The 22,933-nt window shown below is 46.0% G+C and overlaps 1 protein-coding gene and 1 pseudogene across 1 annotated transcript; both read right to left on the bottom strand.

Annotated features, from left to right (window-relative positions):
• Positions 1 to 7,345: 7,345 nt before the first annotated feature.
• On the bottom strand, positions 7,346 to 8,087 carry LOC107533031 (NADH dehydrogenase [ubiquinone] 1 alpha subcomplex subunit 5 pseudogene; annotated as a pseudogene).
• Positions 7,866 to 20,016, bottom strand: RNF135 (ring finger protein 135). Its single transcript, XM_087826033.1, has 5 exons — positions 19,657 to 20,016; positions 16,725 to 16,868; positions 15,077 to 15,239; positions 10,800 to 10,877; positions 7,866 to 9,846 (listed from the first exon to the last, which is right to left on the bottom strand). Exons 1-5 carry the CDS (start codon positions 20,014 to 20,016, stop codon positions 9,317 to 9,319), a joined length of 1,275 nt encoding a protein of 424 aa, XP_087682159.1. The 3' UTR covers positions 7,866 to 9,316.
• Positions 20,017 to 22,933: the final 2,917 nt, after the last annotated feature.

The raw sequence follows: 22,933 nt of genomic DNA, 5'->3' as shown, positions 1-22,933 counted from the left end.
GGGCCCGCCGCGCCGCTTCCTCGGCTGCAACCCCGCTCGGGAGCCGGGACAGAGCCAGCTCCGCCTCCTCCGGCTCCGAGGGCGGCGGCGGCGGCGCCGGCAGCGGCGGGGTCGACGGGGCGCCGCGAGGGACAAGCGTTTTCAGAACGCGAAGGCTCTTCCGACCTCAGCAGCGCCCCTGCCGGCAGGCTCGCGGAGGCGCAGAGCCGAGGAGCCGCGCCCACCCTCGCTTGCACACAACTGCTAGCGGTATGTTTTGAACTGGGAATTTAAGGGGCAGATTCGCTGGTCTGACCCCAGGGAGCTCACAAAAAAGGTGCAGGAGAAGTTCCTTATCCAGGGTGACAAAGCTAGAGGTTGGCAGTGACTCAAGGCGGGAATATTCTCACCAGACTATAAACTCCAGGAGGGCAGCGACCTGTTTGCCTGATCCTGGGCAGTATCCCCACCTCAATGGACTTAGCCCTCAGGTAATGCTTGACTGAGTACAGGATGTCTGGCTCCCAGGATCAAGCCCTTTTCCCTTCCCAAAGCCCACCACCCTAGCTGTGTTTGCATGTGATGCTTATAAAATACGATTCTAGATAAGATTTGTTTTTACCCTGTCTGTGTAGGGTCCTCTGATATTTCTCTTTGTTGAGGCTTGCCCAGCGTAGTGCTGGACACACAGGTGGCACCGGATAAAAAACTCTTACTGATTTTTCTAACACTGTCCTCCATCTGGAGAAATCTGTTACTACATCCTTAATACTAGAACACACACATACATACACAAGGGTGGGGAGGGGGGAATGAATAAACATTATCCGTGCATAATGTGCCTCTTTTTCTGTCTGAAATATTACATAATACATTTTTAAAGGCAATAAAATGCGCACAATACCAATCCCCCTTCCTCCTGGGAGAAACCATGTGGTCTGGTGCAGCAGTTAAAGAGTTACAAATTGCCTGGGTTTGAATCCAGAGTCCATCCCCTAATAGTTTTGTGATCCTGAGTAAGTTCTTTTACTTCTCAAGCCTGTCCCTTCTTCTGTAACATGGCAATAATGATACAAATACCTACCTCTTTGGGTGGTTGTGAAGAATAAATAAAACAACACACGCCAAGCGTTTGGTAAGACGAACATCATTTGCTCTACTGATCTCAGCTATCACTAAAGTGGGAGGGCGGTGTTCAGCATGCCAGAGTGTACCTCCCAGGCAATGTCAGTTTCCTTTTACAGCCCCTCTCCATCTCCTGATCAGCGAGATTTCTGGACCTGCAACCTCCTGTCTTGCCTTGAGCTTTATGCCTTTTTCATGTGATAACAGACATCCATCAGGGGTCACTATGAAGTTCTGGAGACAGCATAGCTCCGTGGTTAAGAGCAAGGATTCTGGAGTCCACCTGCCTGGGTCTGAACCTCAGCTTTGCCAATTCCTAGCTGTAGGTTATCAGGCAAATTGCTTAACTTCTCTGTAGCCTCAGCTGCCAAATGGAAATTACACCTCATGGGACTGTTATGAAGATTAAATGAGTTAATATAATAGGAAAACATATTATAGGAAATAGTGCCTGGTGCATGGCCAGTGATTATATAAATGTTGGATAAATACAATAAATTGTGAAGGAAGTGACTTCTGCACACCTCTCTGAGCCTAAGAATAGAGCCACATGGTGACACACACACTGCAGCAAGACATAAGCCAGAGAATGGAGTTGCCGGCAGTGGAATTTACTGTTGGGATATTACAGATTGATTACTGTATATTAAATAGATTGGATAAAGCCAAGAGGACAGATTGGTATGTAAAAGGCACTGATGGAGTTTTCCTGTAGAATGCTGCTAGGAAGGAGCTCTGCCATCACAAGGCAGGCTTCATGCCTCCTCAACTACGCAGGGATATGGGGAGGTCTGAACAAAGTACTTTTGCCAGGAGGTAAGAGGATTCATCTTTTACGCCTATCAAAGGAAGAACTTGCAACATAGCCACTCTCTTAGTCTCAGGACAGTGGAACACCCGTGGCCAGTGGGCAGGCCTTCTGGGTAGAAGATATGTGTATATTATATGACTGCATTGGGTGGAACAAGAGGCTGGCCTCTGATTGGTGAGTTAGACACAGTCCTGGGAAGGAGGCCAAATTAGACTTGGGTTGGCATCAGTCCCACCGGGCAGATCCATCTATCTTTGGTCTCTCAAGTTAAACTCAAAGTAACATCCATCACCTGCTCACTTTTCACTTTTGTCTGCCGCTTCTTCCAGGAAGACTTATTTTTCCTGCCAAGCTCACTCTAGTGAAGTAGAAAAGTTCAGTGCTTTGATACCAGGTAAATATTTTATCTTGCCTTTTAATGCATTTGTTCTTGGGTCACTGTTCAAACATCCATGTCCTCTTCATAGTCACATGGGTCAGTCTCTAGAGGACACAGATTCTGTTCGCTTGGTTTAGCTGGAAGGTACATCACTCAACACAATTACTCATTAAAAGGCATTTGATTATAACTAACCACGTTGAAAGGAAATTTCTCCAGACAAGATTCTCATCTGTTGATGAGGTTGTGTCCAGTTTTGTTTTTCATTTTCTCAAGCTCTTTTCAGATATATATTGTAAAACAAATACCGTCAATTAAGAGATAATTGATATTGAGAAGACTCTCAGACCATCTTTCTCCCTGAATTCCCTTTGGGAATGGTTATAAGCACAGGCTCTGGAGTCTGCATTTCATCTCCAATACTTTGCTAGCTGTGAGACATTGGGCAAGTTACATAACTCCTCTGAACAAAGGAGTCCCCTCCTGTCTCCCCCTTGCTGCTCGTGCCTGACTCCTGGCCTCCGGGGCTCTCACACCCTGCACTTCCCCGCATGGCCCACAGCCATGGGGACCCCACACACAATGGACTGATGGGCTGGAATTAGTCTGATGCTGTGCCAGACTCAACTCCACCATGGAACAGAAACTTTGGACACTGGCTTTGCTTCTAGCTCTGCCGCAGCCCCGGCTGCACCTTTGCCAGGACTGGTTTAAGGGAAATGGGACGCTGGAAACCGAGGGATATAATTTCATGCAAATAAAAAGCACCCACTCTCCCGGCCGAGTCTTAGAAAATTCTTTTTCTCAAGATATCATAAGAACCCCACTCCTACTAGCAACAGAGGAATTCCACTTGTGCAGTCAGTCCTTCAGGAACAGTGGCTTCCCGCTTAGCAAGTGGTTCTTCCAGGACCCAGAGCCCTGGACCCCAATCATGGGCACACCAGTGTCTTCCAGTAGCTGCCCCAGCACCCGGGGAATGTGAGGCAGAGGAGGAGAGAGGGACACAGGCGGCCCTCGTCACCCACCTTCTTCCAGACCCCCAGCAGGAAAGCGCTTAGCAGAGACAAGGCCTGATAGAGCGCAGGGCTTTGAGAGACACGTCTCCAGGGAGGGCGAGAAGCTGCCCACGAGTCCCTGGCGGCCTCCCTTCGGAAGGGCCTCTGCTCCCCACGGGAGGCCTGTGCTCCCCACGCAGTGCAGACCCCAGTGGGAGGCCCCCCTTCTTCATCTGAAAAGAGGCCTCTCCGGTTCTCCTTTGGGGGATTGTATGTTTTGTTCCAGGGAAGGATGCCATTTTCCACAGCGCGCTGAAAGGGATATACTGACAGAAAACTCGAGACAAAAGCAGGGAAACCCAAAGTGATAACCTTCATTCTCTACCTCGATGGTTCTTGTGGTTTGGCTCCAGTTTGGGGAAGTCATGTGACCAACCGATAAACCCCACGCTCACAGAGGGCCCATTATCCAGCCCCTGAGAGGAGGGTATTTAACCAAAGGACCCCAAGAGGCTGAAATCCTGGCCTCTAAATTCGCAGCACTTTCACCAGGCAAACATCACGGTGACTCAAGCTGAGAAGGTAAAAGCTGCGTAACGCAGAACCTGAGAACACAGAGCCTTCTAGTGCTCATCTGGCACAGACAGAAGCCCTGGCCTTGCTCAGACAGCCCTGCTCACAGAGGCCACCTCCACCAGCCAGAGAAAAAGAGCGCCTGGTGTCTTTAGGGCTAGCTGTGCCCTATCAAAGCGGAAGGCCAGGTCCCGTCTCAGCATGGGACCTCATCCGAGGGTATTAAGGTTCGAGACTTGACGGGGGGGGGGGGGGGGGGGGGGGGGGGGGGGCTGCCTGCTCCCGGCTCTGCCGGCCTCAGCTGATGGACCCTGGACAAACCACTAACCCTGTCCTGGATCCCACCTCCTTGTGTGTTAACAGGGAGAGAGTAAAACCCATTACATAGCATGGTTGTAAGGCTCAGAGAGCAAATTATGCAGAAGATCATGCAGAAAAATGCTGCTGGTTCCTGTTTTCGAGGATACACACCGAAATTAGATGCGAATCTCCAAACGTTAGAGGCCAAGGTGCATGATATTAAAATGTAGTGCTGTCATTGTTGCTGTGGTTATAGTCATCCTGGCATTTTCCCAGTTTCCTCAGCAACCCCTGTTTAATTCTTTCAGCCACCCTTTGAGGAAGGAAAGGAAGGGAAAATAATAATTATTTCCATTGTACACAGGAAAGAGAGGCAGAGAGGTTAAATGAAGTGTCAAAGGTTACCTGGCTAATTTGCATGACAAGGCTCAACCCAGTGCAACAGAATTGAATTTCCACTTTTTTTTTAAATTTTTTGTTATTTTCTCCTACAGTTTATAAAGCAAATTATCTGAGCTCAGATTTTTTAAAAAATATATGTTTTTATTGATTTTTAGAGGAAGGGAAAGGGATAGATAGAAACATTGATGAGAAACATCACCGATGGGCTGCCTCCTGCACACCCCCTGCTGGGGATCGAGCCCCCAACCCCGGCATGTGCCCTGACCAGGAATCGAACCATGACCTCTTGGTTCCTAGGTTGATGCTCAACCGCTGAGCCACAGCGGCTGGGTGAATTTCCACTTCTTCGGAATAGGTGCCAATGCAACCTGGAGTCCTACAGATGAATTGTAAATACGACAAAGTATGGGAAGGAGACATGTAGATTAGGAGACTTAAAAGACACCATCTAGGGTTCTTTCTGGGGGTGATGAGAATGTTCTAAGATTATGGCGATGGCTTCACAACTCTGTAAATATGCAAAGTCATTGATCTGTATGCTTTAAATAGGTGAATGTTATAGTATGGAAATTATATCTCAACAAAGCTGCTAAGAAAAAGACATCAGGGTTTTTTTAAAAATATGTTTTTATTCATTTCAGAAAGAGGAAGGGAGAGATAGAAACACTAATGAGAAACATCGTGACCTCCTGGTGCATGGGACAACACTAAATTGCACCACACTGGCTGGGCTTTTTTTTTTTTTTTTTTTAATGAGCAAGACTAAAGTCTTTTGGCTAGAGATGCATAACTCTAAAGAAATGCAAGGAAGTGATCACTATAAAAGTCAGGATTCCTGCCCTGGCTGGTGTGGCTCACTTGGCTGAGGGTCAGGTCATCCCATGCACCGAGGTCATGGTCCAATTCCCGGTCAGGGCACATGCCCAGGGTGTGGGGATCCATGTTTCTCTCTCACATCAATGTCTCTCTCCCTTCTCTTTCCTCTCTCTCTCAAATTAATAAAAACATTTTTTTAAAAGAAAGTCAGGATTCCTTTTAGGTGGCAGGAGGGTTTTGTGATTGGGACTGGGTACATGAAGGAGCTCCTAGGGTGGGTAGCAAGCTTTCATTTCTTGACCTGAAGGGTCGTTAACAAGGCTGTTCACCTTATAATCACTCATTCTGCTCCACACATGTTTTGTGTAGTTTTCTATATCTATTTTGTTATATATAATACAATTATTTTTAAAAAATAGGAGAAATCAAGTATGAAATGATGCAGACTATAAGATGGCCCTCATGACCCCCCCACACACACCTGATTTTTTAGGGGGGCACAAATTATGCTCAGAGACTGAATTTGTCTTTGACAATAGTTTATTTAACATTGCTTCCCTGCGGGAATTATAAAAATTTCACAAGCCAGGAGCATACAGGATAATGTCTCTTCATAAGCCAATAAAGAAATAGCATACTCTGAACCCATGATAGATCAAGGGGAGACGGCGAAAGGAATAAGGTCCAAATTTAGTTGAGATATACCTTGATAGGGGTTGATGCTTGGGAGAGAAGGCTCAGCCAGCCGAGAGCTGCCAGCGCAAAAGCAGCAGTCCCTTGTTGCAAATGCACGTTGCTAGGGAACGATGGCAACAGTGTTGGGCAAGATGATCTCTTCGGGAGGCGGCTGCAAGGCTTTTGCCCCCGCTGGTAAGAGTCACCTTTACCACAGTCGGAGTTAATGTCCCAAAGTTAATTTAGGTCAGCAAAGTGTTGCATTGCCCAGACCCAAGCTCTCAGATAGGCCTCTCAAACTCTCAGTATTTATAGTCTTTTTCCCCCCATTTAGTATTTACTTAGCATTCGATTGATGGCTCTGTAAGGGGAGAAATATATTGGAAAAAGAAAAATACAATTTTTTTCCCCCATTCTGAAAACTCTCAGATTCTACTTTGCCACAGAGATAGCAAAACATTTACATAGGCATGTGCACGCACATACACGAAAACCCCAAATGTACCGCCTTTGAAGGTAAGAAATACCAAATTTAACTAAGTATTTAGAAGTGATGGGGGCTGGGAAGAAAAGGTGAGGACACCTGAAAAGTAATTTTATTTTGGTTTAACCTTAAATTTGTCAGTCGCATCTTTCCTTGAACAGCCTGATCTTCTGTTTGAGACCCAGCTACACTCATATTGGAAAAAGTGAAAACTACTTAGTGATTCCACTTAGGATTTATAACCATACAATTCAGATGTTCTGAGTATAAGCCTATGCATATCCAGATAAACTTTAGGAACTCTTAATATCTCTTCTTTTACAGAAATTCTCTCTCTACCCTGATATACTTTGGTTAAAAGCCAGAAAGCTAACTTCCTTAAATGAGACCCCCCCAAAAAATTTCCAGCTACAACTGTAAATAAGAAATCTTTCTTTTAAATAAAATACCAATTTTCTCTAATGTACCATGAATTCTAATTTGATGGGTTTTACTCTTACCATTTCACTTCAAACAGTGACCTGTACATTTGTTTAAGCAATAATAATTAAGTTCCTCTTCTGATCTTTTTAGAATAAAAAAATTAAAATGTGTTGAAGGTACTACTAAAAATATTTCACCTTTTGAATATGGCCTCTGCAATGAAATATATAGAAAATTTTCTAATTAACTTTCAAATCTTCCCAGAACCTCTATTTAAAAAAATATCATCTTGAAATTATTTGAATGAATGCTCTAATGAAAACTAATTCACAAGTGCCTATGACCATAATCATGTTTACTTTTTTTTTTTTTTTAATATATCTTTATTGATTTCAGAGAGGAAAGGAGAGGGAAAGAGAGAGAGAGAAACATCAATGATGAGAGAGTCATTGATCAAGCCCACAACCCGGGCATGTGCCCCGACTGGGAATCGAACCCCGATCGCCTGGATCCCAGGTCGACGCTCAACCGCTGAGCCACCCCCAGCTGGGCCATAATCATCAGTTTAAACAAGTCTCCTAAATATGTTTTGCATCAACTTTCTTGACTGTAAGATGTCGATAGTATGGAAGCATTTTTGATATACCAGAACATTTAATGACATCAGTTTCCTATCAACACACAAGTCATTTGGTGATGATTATACTGGCCCCTTCCTTCCACTGGTTGTCAGGAAGCTCGTCCACTCCAGGTGCCCATGGTTTCCACTGTATCATTGTTCTGGCCAGAATTAGTTCATTTTCAGCCTGAAGAATCACCTCTTCTATTTGGCCACCTTGAAGTTGGTCTAATTTTCTAACATTCGGTTCTGCTTTAACCAGCTCCTCACTTCTGATCTCTTCTGTATACTTCCTATAGGCTGCACTTTTAGGGATTTGCTCAAGAACATCACGAATCTTTGTGTACAATATTCTTAGTCTCTCATGCAGACTCTCACATACGCCAGTCCCACAAGGCCAGTAGTCTTTCTGCAGCAAGCTTGTCATGACGGTGCCGCCGAGCCAAGCACCAGTATTTACCAGCTGAGTACCAGGGTTTATAGTCTAAGTGTCCTCTTGCCATAGTTGCTTCTCTACCTGTTCTCATCAGTGAGCCCCCAGCAGGGGCCCTCAGTGGCTACTGAGTGCTTATCAACAACAGGTGAGGTAATGACGTCCTGACTTCGTTCTTCTATATCAAAACAACTTTCCTTCTAAAAACATTTTTTTTGTCTTTGCCATAAACAGAATTAAAACAACTTCACTTAAGTCATAAATGAATGGATTTAAAATCATACCAAACCAGGGGGGTGGGGCAGGGTGGAGGTGGTCAATGGAGAATAGAGGGGGACATCTGTAATATTTTCAACAATAAAGGTATATTAAAAAATAAAATAAAATCATATCAAACCAATACTCAACAGAAACTGAAGCCCTCAGTCTGACAACCCATGAGAAACTGAATGTGGCCAACAACCCGGTGAGTTTGGAAGCAGATCCTTCCCCAGTCGAGCCTCTGATGACACCATGGCCCCAGCTCACACCCTGACTGCAGCTTGTGAGACTCTGAAGCAGAGGCCTCAGCTATGTTGTGCCCTGACTCCTGACTCACAGAATCTGAGGCAATAAATGTGTGTTGTTTGAAACTACTACATTTGTGGTAATATTACACAGAGATTCATAACATGCCCCTTGCCTTTGAGGGTCCCTAAAACTACTCTTAGCTTCAGTGATTCACTAGGACTCACAGAACTCAGCAAAGCTGTTACAATCTTGGTTAGGTTATTACAGTGAAAAGATACATATTAAAATCAGTAGTACCAAAAAAGGCACATAGGGCAGTAGCCAAGAGACACCAATTATCCTCTCCCAGTGGAGTCAGACGGGCAATGAATGCTTAAGTCTCCCAGCAACGATGTGTGACAGTGTGCAAGGAGTACTGTCAACCAGAGAAACTCACCCAAGCCTTGGTATCCAGGGCTTTTAGGGGAGGAGGTTGGTCAGGTAGACAGGCCTCACCAACCTTAGTCTCCAGCTCCCCAGAGGTCAGGCTGATGACACCTCCTGGTCCAAGGCCTCCAGATGAACAAAGTCACTCTTACGAGGCAGGATATTCTGAAGGAAAGGAGATTATCTTCCAGGAGCCAAACAAGGGGCCCTTCCTTTCTTTGGACTGTGCAGACTTTTAACATCCCAAGTCTGCAGAGTTAACCCTTTACTGCACAGCCCTTAACTTCAAGAGTGGGATTCTTCTAAGTTGCTACCCTGCTTGAAGGCAGACAGAGAGGACAGAAAACCCCCGTGTTTTAAGCTTTATACCTTGACTGGCCTTATCGTCAGAGAATTTCCAGGATGTAAACCATAGAGCCAAAAGGCAGGGTGCAGGGGCGAGGAGGCGGACACCGGGCACTCGCACAGAAGCTTCTCCTGATTAGCCACTGAATAGAAGGCCAGCTTCCCCTGCTCAAGATCCAGCCAGATGCCCACCACCTCCGGTTTTTCTGAGCCAAGGACAGTTTCCTTGACCATGTGCCACATAGAAAGCTGGCTGGTTCCCTTCCACTCTACACACCAGGAGTCCCTGGTCCTTCCCAGGATCTGGTCGCGACTCATCCCCCAGGAAGCCACCCCAATTGCCCAGTGACTGCAATGCTGAGTGTCCACTTCCCAGTACTTCTGCCCAGAAGAGAAGGCTTGGGCACATAAGACCTGGCAGGTTGTAAACCTGTCACAGCTCCAGGAATAAAGCTGTGGCATGTGAGACACAGTCACCTTCCGGCGATCCTGGGACACCTCCAGGCTACAGGAGAGGCTCTTGAGCTCAAAGGTTGGACTGATGGCCCCTGAAAGACAAAAAACAAGAACATAACCAGCCAGCTCTGATTGTCCGTGCTAAGAGGTCTTCAAATAGCAAGAAGCAGCTTTGTTTCTTTGGGTGTGATAAAGAAATATTAGAACATCAATTTGCTGTTCTCTGTACATACCCCTGATGTTGTCTACCAACAATACCCCTTTCCCTCCTTAATCTCTACATACCATTAACCTGCTTTCAGGAAGCCCTCTCTGAATCCCACCCAGAAAAGTCACCTCTTGCTTTTCTCAATACCCCTAGTGTTTCCCCTGTTCTCTAATACACCATCTGCTACCTACAGGACAGGGACATGACCACTGCTTATTTATACCTCTCTAGTTATGCATAAGCTTCCTGATTAAGGATCATGTCTGATTCATTTTGTATATTTTCTACTGTTTCCTATTGAGCAAGTAAGTGCTAACACATAGCCTCTCTACTCTAGGCACACATTTAAAAACATTCACTCATTTAACCCTCGGGACAATCCCTTGAGGGAAGTAAGGACTATTATTATCTCTATCTTACAGATGAGGGGACTGAGGCCCTGGGAGGTTATGTAACTTGTCTGAGATCACACAGCGAATGAGCACAGGAGCTGGGAGTCAAACCCAAGCAGTCTGGCTCCAGGATCTGTCCTCTCAGTGACTGCTCCAGACTGGGACAGCGACAGTAACTGATCAGGTTGGGGAAGGGGCAGTTGGCTGCATATGTTGGCCCCAGCATGGATGCCCACAGGTTGCCTGGGCTCGGAGTCCTCGTGGGTCTGGCGTAGCTTGGAATTTGGGAGTCTCTAATTCCTTTTGTCTTTGTCATCAGCTCCCCATGTGGAGGGACCTAGTCTGGGGTGGGTAGTCCTCGCAGCAGGGAGATGGCCACAGCATACTCTCACAGCTCCTCTCTGCAGCAGGCCAAGCCCAGGTTTGAAGCAGACCACATACTTACACTGAGCAAACCTGGATGCAAGGGGGCCCTGGCCAGTCGGTGGGCACGAGGAGGAAGAAAGACCTTCCGGGAGTTTAACTAAGGAATCAAAAAAATCGGGAGGGTAAAAGTCCCATTAAAAAGAGGCAAGTAGAAGGTGTCTAAGCATCATGATCAGAGCACATGGCGGGTCCTCCTCATGGGCAACACATTGTAGCGTCAGGGCTTGACCAGGCGGTGCAGCCAGCTCAGGTTCGTCAGTCCCCGGGTTCTCGCCATGCACTGTCCCACTGTTTCCTCACTGACCTCTAAGCCTGTTGCTGGCTCCCTGCTCATCTCTGTGTTTTAAGAACCAAGCCTAGTGCCAGGTATATAAGAAGTGTCAGATGCACAGTTATCAAATAAATCAACTAACATCGTTCCAGGGGATCACGGTGCCCCGACACCCATAATATCCATGAATGCCATGTCAATGCTTTAAACTGTTATAAAAACTGGGGAAGCCCAGCTGGCGGGGCTCAGCGGTTGAGCGTTGACCTAGGATCCAGGCGATCGGGGTTCGATTCCCGGTCAGGGCACACGCCCGGGTTGCGGGCTCGATCCCCAGTGGGGGGCGTGCAGGAGGCGGCCGATCAGGGACTCTCTCATCATGGATGTTTCTCGCTCTCTCTCCCTCTCCTTTCCTCTCTGAAATCCATAAAGATATATTTTAAACAAAAAAACTGGGGCGCATGAGTTGGTGTGAGATTCATCTCAACTCACTGACATCTCCTGCTACCCTCTCAATGTCCTGAAGTTTAATTGTTAACGTAAAGCTACGGTGTGCTCCAATGCCCATGGAGGAGGCACCAGGAGAGCGAGGAGAGGGAACGCCCGAGCGTGGGCCACCAGGGAAACATCTTCCCCCGTCTGTGTCTTGAAGTGACGGCAGCATCAAGTCAGCCTAAGAGCAAGACTGAGAAGAGACAAAAGGCCCCGTGCAGGGTGCGGGCGGTGTGGCCAGGAGCGCAGCAGAGCCATCCTTCAAGGAGCCGTGATCGAAATTCAGGTGGGCACCGCTGTTCTCGTGGTGCGCTGATAGGGTTTTTACTTGTTGGTTTAAAAAAATTTTTTTTTAATTTTTCAATTACAGTTGACATACACTATTATATTAGTTTCAGGTGTACAACGTAGTGATTAGACATTTCTCTAGCTTACAAAGTGATCACCCTGATAAGTCTAGTATCCGCCTGATAGCACACCGTACATAGTTCTCACGCTATTACTGACTCTAGTCCCTGTGCTGTGCTTTACATCCCGTGGCTGTTTTTATAACTGGAAATCTGTACTTCTGAATCCCTTCGCCTTGTTCCCCCACCCCCATCCCCTTCCAACTGGCTGCCATTACTTTGTTCTCTGTATCTGTGAGTTTGTTTCTGTTTTGTTTATACATTTGGGGGGGGCGTTATATTCTACATATAAGTGAAATCACGGTATTTGTCTTTCTCTGTCGGACGTACTTCACGTAGCATGATACCACCTAGGTCCATCCATGTTGTCACGAATGGCAAGATTCATTCTTTTTTATCGCTAATATTCCATTGCACAGAGGTGCCACTCTTCTTTACCCACTCACCTAGCCACAGACACTCAGGTCGCTTCCAGATCTTGGCTACTGTGCATGACGCTGCAGTGAGCACAGGGGTGCATATATCTTTTAGAATCAGTGTTTTGAATTTCTTTGGGTATATACTCAGAAGTGGAATTGCTGGGTCATACGGCAGTTCCATTTTTAATTTTTTGAGGACTCTCCATGCTGTTTTCCACAGTGGCTGCACCAGTTTACAATCCCACCAACGGCGCACACGGCTTCCCTCCTCTCCACATCCTCGCCAGTATTTGTTCGTTGCTTTATCGATGTAGCCATTCTGACGGGTGTGAGGTGGTATCTCACTGTGGTTTTAATTTGCATTTCTCTGATAATTAGTGACGTTGAGCATCTTTTCATATGTCTATTGGCCATCTACATGTCCTCTTTGGAAAAAATGTCTATTTAGGTTCTCTGCCCATTTTTTTAATCAGGTTGTTGGGGGGGGGGTTAAGTTGTATCAGTTCCTTATATATTTTGGATATTAACCCCTTATGGGATTATCTTCTCCCATTCAGTAGGCTCTTTTCATTTTATTGTTCGTTTCCTTTGCTGTGAAAAAACTTTTTAATTTGATGTAGCTCCATTTGTGGTTTTTTGTTTGTTTTTGGTTTTGGTTGTGTGTTTTGTTTTGTTTTTTGTTTTTTGGTTGTTTCCCTTGCCCAAGGATACATATAGGACTTTTACTTAATCATAGTGTTATAAAAAATGTTTTTAGCCAACATTCACCATTTTTTTTCTCCTACTGATGGGGGAAAATAATCTACACTTGACTGGCCCTTGAAGGTACTTAGAAAAAAAATGATACATGATGTATATTCATAAATGCTGAGTATGTAACTATTAAATAAAACACTGGTAACTATTAAAGAGATGAAGTTTTATGACACATTAGTTTCTCTGGGTGTAAACTCGATTGTTTACCCACTGGTTATGATAGGTTTTTGCAAAAGAAAAAAAATTAAGCTTCATTAAGTAGCTAATTTTACAGAAATGCTTATTATATAAATTTAAGTAGTTAGAAAATTAGAGAAATTTCTTTATAATAGAATCTAAAAAAATCTCATTTCTCTAATAAGAGAATAAACTTCAGGCTTTGTCTTTTTTTCAAAAGTAGCCAAGATCCTTTGGGGATAGAAAATAATAATAACAGGAAGAGGTCTCTTACAGAACTCTCCTGTTTAACTAGGCTTGTTCTGCATAAAATGTGATTTCCATGGCAGCCCGTGGTGTACTCACGTAGGGCCAAAGGAAATCATTGTGGTGAGGCAGTCAAATTGCTTAGCAGCTGTTAAAGCACTGACTCGAAGGACACTAATCTATTGTCTTAAAAGCAATCTTGTGACAACTTCAGGAATGATGTTTCAGTACATAGGGATATATCCAGATCCTTTGTTTTAAAAACACTCTGGACTAGTCCAAATAAGCAAAAACAACATAATCACAAAGAAAGGACTATATAGTACTTATTACAGCAATACTTAAATTTTATAAGTTGAATTTTTAAGAATACTTTAAAATGTATACTTAATTCTTCGAAAACTTTAAAACAGAATTATCATATGATCCAGCAATTCCACTTCTGGGCACATATTCAAAAGAACTGAAAGCAGGATCCTGAAGAGTTATTTGCAGGCCCATGTCCATAGCTGCATTACTCACAACAGCCAAGAGGTGGAAGCAACCTGCTGTCCATTGTCCGTTAAATGGATAAACAAAATTCGGTGTATACATACAATGGGATATTATTCAGCCTTAAAGAGGAAGAAAATTCTGACCCGTACTACAACTCAGATGACCCTTGAGACCATTATACTAAGTGAAATAAGCCAGTCATAAAAACACAATAGCTGTAAAATTCCACTTATATCTGGCATCTAGAACAATCAAACTCATAGAAACTGAAAGTGGAATGGTGGTTGCCAGGGCCTGGGGAATAGGGAGTTATTGTTTAAACAATATAGTTTCAGTTTTGCAAAATTAAAAAGATCTGGAGCTTGGGTGCACAACAATATGAATGTGCTTAACACTATTGAACTATACGCTTAAAAATGGTTACGATCATGAATTTTATGTTATATGTGTTTTACCACAATTAAAAATTTTTTAAATTAAATGCATACTTAAAGAATTTTTTTAAATTTTAAAATATTTTTTAACTGATTTTATAGAGAGAGGAAAGGAGAGGGAGAGAGTGAAAAACATCGATCAGTTGCTTCCCTGTGGGAAATGAACCCACAACCTGGGTAGGTGCCCTGACCAGGAATTGAACCTGCAGCCTTTCCGTGCATGGATCAATGCTCAACCAACTGAGCCACACAGGCCAGGGCATAAAGTTGCATGTTTTGTTAATAAAGACATTTACTAGTTAAAAATAAAAAGCAGCCTATTTCTGAATCTCCTCAGATAGATGAGTGGTAAGCTAGCAAAATCTGGTCCAGATTCTAGATGTACAGGTCTTAGAAAATGAGTTTCTATCTCATCAAGGGCCTTACACCTCCATTCACTTCCAAAAACATAGCCAGCCACAAAATACCTCAGTCCATTCCCTCCTCACTTACAACACCAGGGTGACAACGTAGCTGGGCTCTGGAATCATGTCCCCAAAAAACAAAGCCATTTCCCCCCAACTTCCGTATTTAAGTCTCCTCTCCAAATAAAATCAACTCACCCTGCCTTTGTTCTTCAAGGCGCTCTTTCCCTGTGAAGTTTTCTCGTAATTTCCCTCGGATATCTTCTAGGTCATGCAGAATGTCTCTCATTTTTTCCTCAGGTGTGTTGGAAGTCACTGGCTTTGGAGAAGCCAAGGAATGGTCCACCCCACCAGAAAAAGACTATTGGTGAAGCATTTAAAAAAATAATAATAATGAAAGTCTCCTCAGGAATTCATCAAATAGCTTATTCCAGCTCTGCAACCCATCTATAATTTTCCACGTACCTCCTAACGAGTTTTTAAAAACATAATTAGGCCCTCAAAATACACACCTTGAAAACAATCTGTAATAACACATAGTACAGCAAAAGCATTCAAGAGCAGTAGGGTTATGGATGATTTTCATTTATTTTCTTTAAACTGCTATGTATTTCCTAGTATTCTGTACAATAAATAGCGATTTCTTAATACTGAAAAAAGTCATAAAGTTTGTAGGCCCATATAATAGGGGCTTTATAAAACAAATAATACAGTCACTGAGATAAACCACAAAGGCTAGATAATTGTCCCCAGACACTATCATTAGATCACATAGCTTCCCTGCAGTGGGAAAAAGTGTGAAGCACCCTGGAGGGGCTGATGTGGGCCAGGGAGGCTGGGGTCTGAAGAGTGAGGAAGAGCTGGGTGACATGAGATGGGAGAGGCAGGCAGGGATAGAATCCTGCAGGGCCTTGTGTGTTCTGTGAGGATTTGGGTCTTAATCCTGCACAGACTGACGTCATTGGAGTGTTTTAAGCAGATGAGTTACGCAACCACATGTGCATTTGAGAGGAGTCACTCTAACAACCATAAGCACAGCAGACTAGAGGGGGTAGAGTGGAGCAATCAGGAGGCTACTGTAGCAGTCCAGGCAAGAAATGGTCACAAACTTGGATTAGAGAAATCTCAAAGGAGCTCAAGGGTAGTAAATAGATTCCAGAGATGTTTCAGCAGGTGAGGGAAGACTTGACATGATTCCCAGGTTTCTGGCTGTGCCCTTGGAAAAGTAACAGTGCCAGTCAGGTGGAGAATTCAGAGGAGGAACAGTTTGGGGCATGTTAAGTGTCATGTGCCTTTTCGATACCAAGAGGAAAACATGAGAAGGAAGACACCAGCCTAGAGCTCAGAGAAGAGGCCAGGCTGGAGCTATGTTTGTGCTCACAAAAGGGAAGAAAAAGGGACCAGCCTTGAGGAATCCCAGCATTTCATTGCTAAGCAGAGGAGAGTGAACCTGCGAAATGGACTGAAAAGGAGCAGCCAGAGAGAAACGGGGAGGCTGGAAGGCTTGTGGCGCAGCAGCAAGGATGAAGGTGGGCCAGCTGTGCCCAAGGCTACTGAAAGGTCAGTGAAGGTGAGGGCTAGAATGTTTGCAGATTCACACAGAGGCCGCTGGTGACCTTAAAGCTGGTTAGGCGGAGGGACAGGGGTGGAACCTAGGCCACCTGAAGCTTCCCTCCCTCACCTCAAGCATTCCAAACCTCCAGTCACCCCTGTTTGGCAGTAAAGAAAATCGTAAAAGATTGAGACAGTGCATCCTTCAACTGCAAACACCCTCATGTTGCTCCAGTTGGAAGCTGTCCCTAGCCCTGCCCCTTGCCATGTTCTTTCATCTCCCAGCTGAGCCTACCATGCCCAGGATGTTCAGTTGGTTCTTTGGTCCAGATTCTGGGGGGTGTCTCTGATTCTGAAGGCTCCTGACAATGTCTACAAGCTGTTCCACCAGCTCTGCCAGCTCCTGGCCAACTTCCGTGACGCTCTTCGATGCCTCCGCCTTTAAAAGACCAAAGCAGAACACAAAGCTAGACCCAAGAATCAGCTCTAGGCAGAGGGCGAAAGCTGAGTAAAGGACCAGGCAAGGGAGTGACAAAAATATTCAGAGGACAAGGAGGGAAACTTCCCAAACCTTTTGCACGCCCGTTTCCCTTACCGATCGCCCAGTGGCCATAAGAGGAAACCAGCTAAACAGCTCCATTTGAAGAGCTGAATCTGCTCAGCTGCCTGGCTGGCATGGAACTAAGTTTTGCAGCCAACATATTTTGGCAACAATCTCTGGCAACAGTCATCAGAGACAGGCTGGGCACAGACCTCAATGGGGACCTCTGCATCACCTCCAATAGGGGTGATTCTACATAGAGTCACAGAAATATAAGGTGTTAATCATTCAGTTGTAAATAAACCAGAGTTTTAAAAACTTTGTTTTGACATTTGTCATATTTTAAATTTTGCTGGAACCTCAAAATCTAGAATTGACCCAGGACCTTTTTTTATCTCTTCAAAAGCCCTGGTATCCCCCAAATAGCATGTGTTTTGGAAGTCATAATCAGGTTATTTTAGAGAGGGAGGTGGTTGAGCACTGGTAACACTGTTTGCTCTTAAATTTCCAGTCCCCACTCATAAATATTCAAGCAGCTGGAACTCTGGAGTGGAGTCCTTACCCAAGCACCTGAGCAAATTAAAAACTTTTAAAAATAAGTCCATTGCTTTTTCTATCCATAAGACAAATGCACGTTTATTGTGGCAAATTTAGAAAATGCAGAGAATGAAGAAGAAGAAATGTTTTAAATCATCTAATACCCTACCATCCAAAGATGATCATTTTAATTTAAAAGCCAATGGAAAGTATATTCAATCACTATAAACTATATTAACAAAGAGTTTTAAGAACCTGAGGGACAATGCTATATTTATAATATAAAAGGAGAAAACAGGCTTTATTCAAAATTGCCCCAAAAATGAAAGCAACCAATATGTCCATCAAAAGGTAAATGGATAAACTGAAGTACATCTATGCAATGAAATATTTACTGAGCAATAAAAAGAAATGAGCTATCAAGCCACAAACCTTAATTTTGCTTTGTGAAAGAAGTCAGCCTGAAAAGGCTAGATACTGTATGATTCCAACTATATGACATTCTGGAAAAGGCAAAACTAAAGAGATAGTAAAAAGATCAGTAGTTGACAGGAGGAGAGTAGGGGATTTTCAGGGCAGTAAAACTGTATAACCATAATTGTAGATACATGACCTCAAACATCTGTCAAAAGTCATAGAACTGTACAACGTGAAGAGTGAACCCTAATGTAAACAACAATGTAAATAATTAATATTGGTTCATCAATTGTAACAAATGTACCGCACTAAAACAAGGTGTTAATAATAGGGGAAACTGTGAGAGGTCTATAGGAACTTCCTGTACTATCTGCTCAATTTTCTGTAAACCTAGAACTGCTCTAAAAAATAAAGTCTATTAATTCATTTTAAAAAGGGAGAGAGAGAAAGAGAACCTGGCTATACAACAGGACCTCAGCTCTGTTTAAAAGGACATCAGAGACCCACCGAAGGATGTCGTGAGCAGCTCCCAGCTCTCACCCACCCCACACTCAGAAACATCAAAAAACAAGCAGAAATTGTCAGAAACAACTTTGTCAGAACTCCGGAAAACACTGACTCAGAAAAAAGAGCAACCTGGCAATAGAAAAGCTTTGTGGTGTTTTTACTTGTCCTTGCCCCCTCACTGGCTCCCTAACGGTATTCAGGATTCCCAGCCTGGGACCCTGGTCCTGGGCCTGGACAGAGAGCAGAGCACCCTTTATTCACAAATTGTCCTGTATGTCTGTTCCAACCTGGCTGGGGGCTGGCCAAAGGAATGGCACAGGGTCCCCAACTCTGTCTCACCTGACACCGAGCTCAGGCCAGAGAGGCAGTGAGGCAGGGCTCACAAAGGCGCAAGCTGAACAAAAACTTACAGGTGCCCAGGGCAAAAGATGATGGTAGAGACACCAAGTCCCAGGAGCAGAAGCTGGGGAAACTGGGCCTCTCCTACTCTGAGAACAGATACTTGTACACCAGCGTTCACTACAACATTGCAACAACCCACAGGTGGCAACAACCCAAATGCCCATGGATGTATGAATGGGCCCTCACAAGTGTGGTACACACATACAAGGGGCTGTTACTCAGAAAGGAATGAAGGCTGGACACGTTAACGACATGCACAAACCTTGAAAACATAATCGTCAGCGAGAGAAGCTAGACACAAAGGGACAGATGTTGTATGATCCCATTTATATGAGAATCTAAAGCAGGCAAATTCACAGAGACGGCAAGTAGACGAGAGGCTGCCCGAGGCTGGGCGGGAGGAGGGGTGAAGTTATTGCTCAGCGGGCAGAGTTTCTGTTCCAGGCGATGACAAAGTCCTGGAAATAGGGGTGATGGCTGCACGGCATTGTAAAAACAACTACAGCCACGGGACTATACACTTGAAAACGGTTAACATGGCACATTTTGTTACATATATTTCACCACCAAAAAAAAAAGAAAAAATGTTAGAAAGGCTGGGAATAAGTGGAACTATGCCAAGCAGCAGAGCAGCGAGGTTGAAAGGATCTCCGATTTAATTTCCCCCCCTGCTTCTTCATCCTTTTCTGAACTTTCTAAAGAGCCGGGGAGGGAGGAAAGCAGAGGGAAAACAGAGAGGACGCGGGAGGAAGAGCCGGGGCAGGGGTGCGCGGGGGCGGGGGCGGGCTGGAGGCAGCCGCGCGCCCGGGTCCCGCCGGCCTACCCGCGGCGGCGCTGCGCTGCGCGGCGGCCTGGGGGCGGGGCCGGGGGCGGGGGCGGGGCCCGGGCCCGGGGGCCCGCGGGGATCGCCCTCCAGCTCGCCCGCCGCCCGGCTGTACTTGTCGGCCAGGTCCTGCAGCAGCGTGTTCTTCCGCAGCTGCAGCGGCTGCGCGTCGCCCTCGCGGCAGGTGGGGCAGGCCCAGCGGCGCGCCGCGCCCCACAGGCCCTTCAGGCAGTCTCGGCAGAAGCTGTGGCCGCAGGGCAGCGTGACGGGCCAGGCGAGCAGCCCGTGACAGATGATGCAGCCCAGGTCATCCTCGGCGAGCCACACGGGCACGGCCAGGCCGGCGTCCAGGCCCGCCATGGTCCCCGGCCGCCGCCCGGAAGCAGGGCCACCCCGGGGACCGCGCCCGCCCGCCGCTGCGTCTCCTCGGGCTCCTCCCTCGCCCTTCCTCTCCCCTCCTCGCGCCGCCTCCGCCTCTCCCCCGCGCGGTCCTCGCCGCCGGCCCGTCTCCGGTCCTGGTGAGAGCTGGCTGGGAGCACCCACCGCCCAGCCCGCGCGCGCTCGGTGCGCAGCGGGCCCCCACCACAGCCTCCTGCGCGGGGAACTCAGCTCGCCCCAAGCCCTTAGGAACCCGCTGATGTCCCAAAGATTTCCTCTAGCTTGATGTTCTCCCCCCCCCCCCCCCCATTAAAAGGCAACCCCGACAGCTCCTGGGAGAAGAAAAGAGAGAGAATTCGATTCTAGACTCTTTGAAAAGAACGCGCCCACTAGGTGTCATCCAGCCTCCCGTGCGCCAAGCCGGGAAGCTCTTTGAAAATACCAGTTTGGGCTCCTCCCCCAGGGAGTCTGATTTCATTGTCTGGGATGGAGGCCGGGCACGGATATTTCTGACACCTCTCCTCCTGCCCCCCGCATAAGTCAAACGTGCAAAACTGAGTGACCCCTAGACTTTAAACATCGCTGTTACAAGGCAGGATTGTGCCGCTGGCTCCCTACTGCCCTCTGCTGGCGTAAAGCAAGTTACTCCACGGGCATCAGGACAAAAGTACTAGAAAGTCTGTTTTCTTGTAGCTGACACACTTGATCCTGGAGGGACTGGCTTTCTTCCTCCTCTCTTATTCCAGTCCTAAGCGCATTACAACGAGAAAACGTTGGAGCTGGAAAAGCATCAAGTCCTCCCCAAAGACCCAAAGAGGTAAAGGATCTTGCAGGCTTACATAGCAGTAACCGAGCGGCAGAGACCAGAGCCCCTCTCGCTCTATGTCCTATATTTTAACCCCATCTTATATGGTCTCAAAGCAGGTACCAGATAATACAAATTCGTGGCTATTTCCAATACCGGAAATTGCAGGTGGTAGTCAATAAAACTTACCTTTTAGCGCTGCTCATCGAGGCTTCCAACTCTTTCCCTTTCTAGGCACCTGGTAGGACTGGCACTTCTCTGACCCACTTGAAACACTCAGGAATAATACGTGTTAACTTCCTATCAGCTTAAAAAGCTAGCAAGTGTCATTGTATCTCTTTCTGCCACCTGCCCTGACTATGGAGATGAAGCCGTTGTCTGGTGGCCTGGGTCTCTGAGTGGCTAAGATGAGCAGCCACCCTGCCAACCCACACTAGGACATGGAGTAAAGGAGAAAAATAAACTTGGGATATGGTAAGTTAACTGAGATTTAGTGGGTGCTTGTTGCTGCAGCATAACCTAGCCTATCCTGACTGATATATACTGCCTGAGAGTATATATCAGTCAACTGATAGTTGACCCTTGAACAACCCTAAACTCTGTCCTCTGTTTTTCTAAATTTTTATTATTATTTTTTTAAATATATCTTTATTGATTTCAGAGAGAGGAAAGGAGAGGGAGAGAGAGAGATAGAAACATCAATGATGAGAGAGCCATTGATGGGCTGCAGCCCACAACCCAGGCATGTGCCCTGACCGGGAATCGAACCCTGATCGCCTGGATCCTAGGTCGATGCTCAACCGCTGAGCCACGCCCGGCAGGGCTGTTCTCTGTTTTTCAATCAGTAGGACTGCAGGTTTCCATCAGAGTTTTAGTGGATGCCTGAGGGGCACTGACAGGGGCCTGCCCTCAGGTGAGAAGCTAAAAACTGAGAAACTCATACCATTCCTTGCTTTCTAGTGGCAACTTCTCTCTAGTTTCTTCCTGCTTTAGGTTATTTTCCAGGGCCTTCAGATAATTGTTCTGTCATAGTCTGTACAGAGTTTCTAATTGTTATCTGTGGAACGGTTGTTCTGAATGAGCTACTCCACCACTGGGAAGCAGACCCTCCCCCAGTCTAATCAATTCTTACTCCTGCCCTCCCCAACAACCTAAAATGTGCACAGAGGTGGCACTCTCCCAGGAACATTTATGATTCATATAGACAGAATACTTTTTTTAGCGGTGAAAAGTGGATGTGTGTTTTTTTTTAAGTATATTGATTTCAGAGAGAGGAAGGGAGAGGGAGAGAGAGAGTTGAAATATCAATGATGAGAGAGTCATCTATTGGCTGCCGCCTGTAAGCCCCCCACTGGGAATCAAGCCTGCAACCCCGGCATGTGCCCCGACGGGGAATCGAACCGCGATCTCCTGGATCCTAGGTCGATGCTCAACGGCTGAGCTACGCCTGGCCTGGCGGAAAGTGGATGGTTTTTTAAAAAAATTTTTCCCCCTGTCCTGCCCAGTGTGGCTCAGTTGGTTCAGTGTCATCAATGTTTGGGACCATGTACCAAAAGGTTACTGATATGTCCTTTATAGCTGCTTTTTTAAAATTTATGTCTTTTATAGCTGGTTTTAAATCCAGGATCCAATCAAGAATCACAAATCACCTGGTGCAGATCTCCAGTCTCCTTTAACCTAGAACAGCTCCCATACGACTTTGTCATGCCGTTGACGTTTTTGAGGAGTCCAGGCCAGCTGTTTTGCAGAATGTCCCTAACATAGATTTGTCTGACTATTTCTTCATGGTTAGAGTCAGATTAAATTGTTCTGGGGGGCAAGCATGCCACTTGTGTGATGCTGTGGGTGCTTCTCCATTGCAGTGTCTTCATCACGGATGTCCTGGGCCTTGAGGACATGTCCCAGACCCCCAGGTCCCCAGGGCTGGGCAGTGGTGAGGCCCAGGGAGCCGGTGAGTAAAGACCAGAGCTTTAATCTTGGCGGAGTTCACTGCCAGCGATGGCTGCCAGCTGCGGGGCACTCCTGCTGGGTAACCAAGGCCAAGCTGAGCATTTCTCCTTCCTACCAAGAACTCCCATGGCCAGTGGCCATCCA

This window comes from Miniopterus natalensis, chromosome 17, assembly GCF_054644295.1.
Source record: "Miniopterus natalensis isolate mMinNat1 chromosome 17, mMinNat1.hap1, whole genome shotgun sequence".
In the NCBI taxonomy this organism is placed as follows: domain Eukaryota; kingdom Metazoa; phylum Chordata; class Mammalia; order Chiroptera; family Miniopteridae; genus Miniopterus; species Miniopterus natalensis.
The sequence above is the reverse complement of the archived record's forward strand: the minus strand, read 5'-3'. Positions and strand labels throughout refer to the sequence as shown.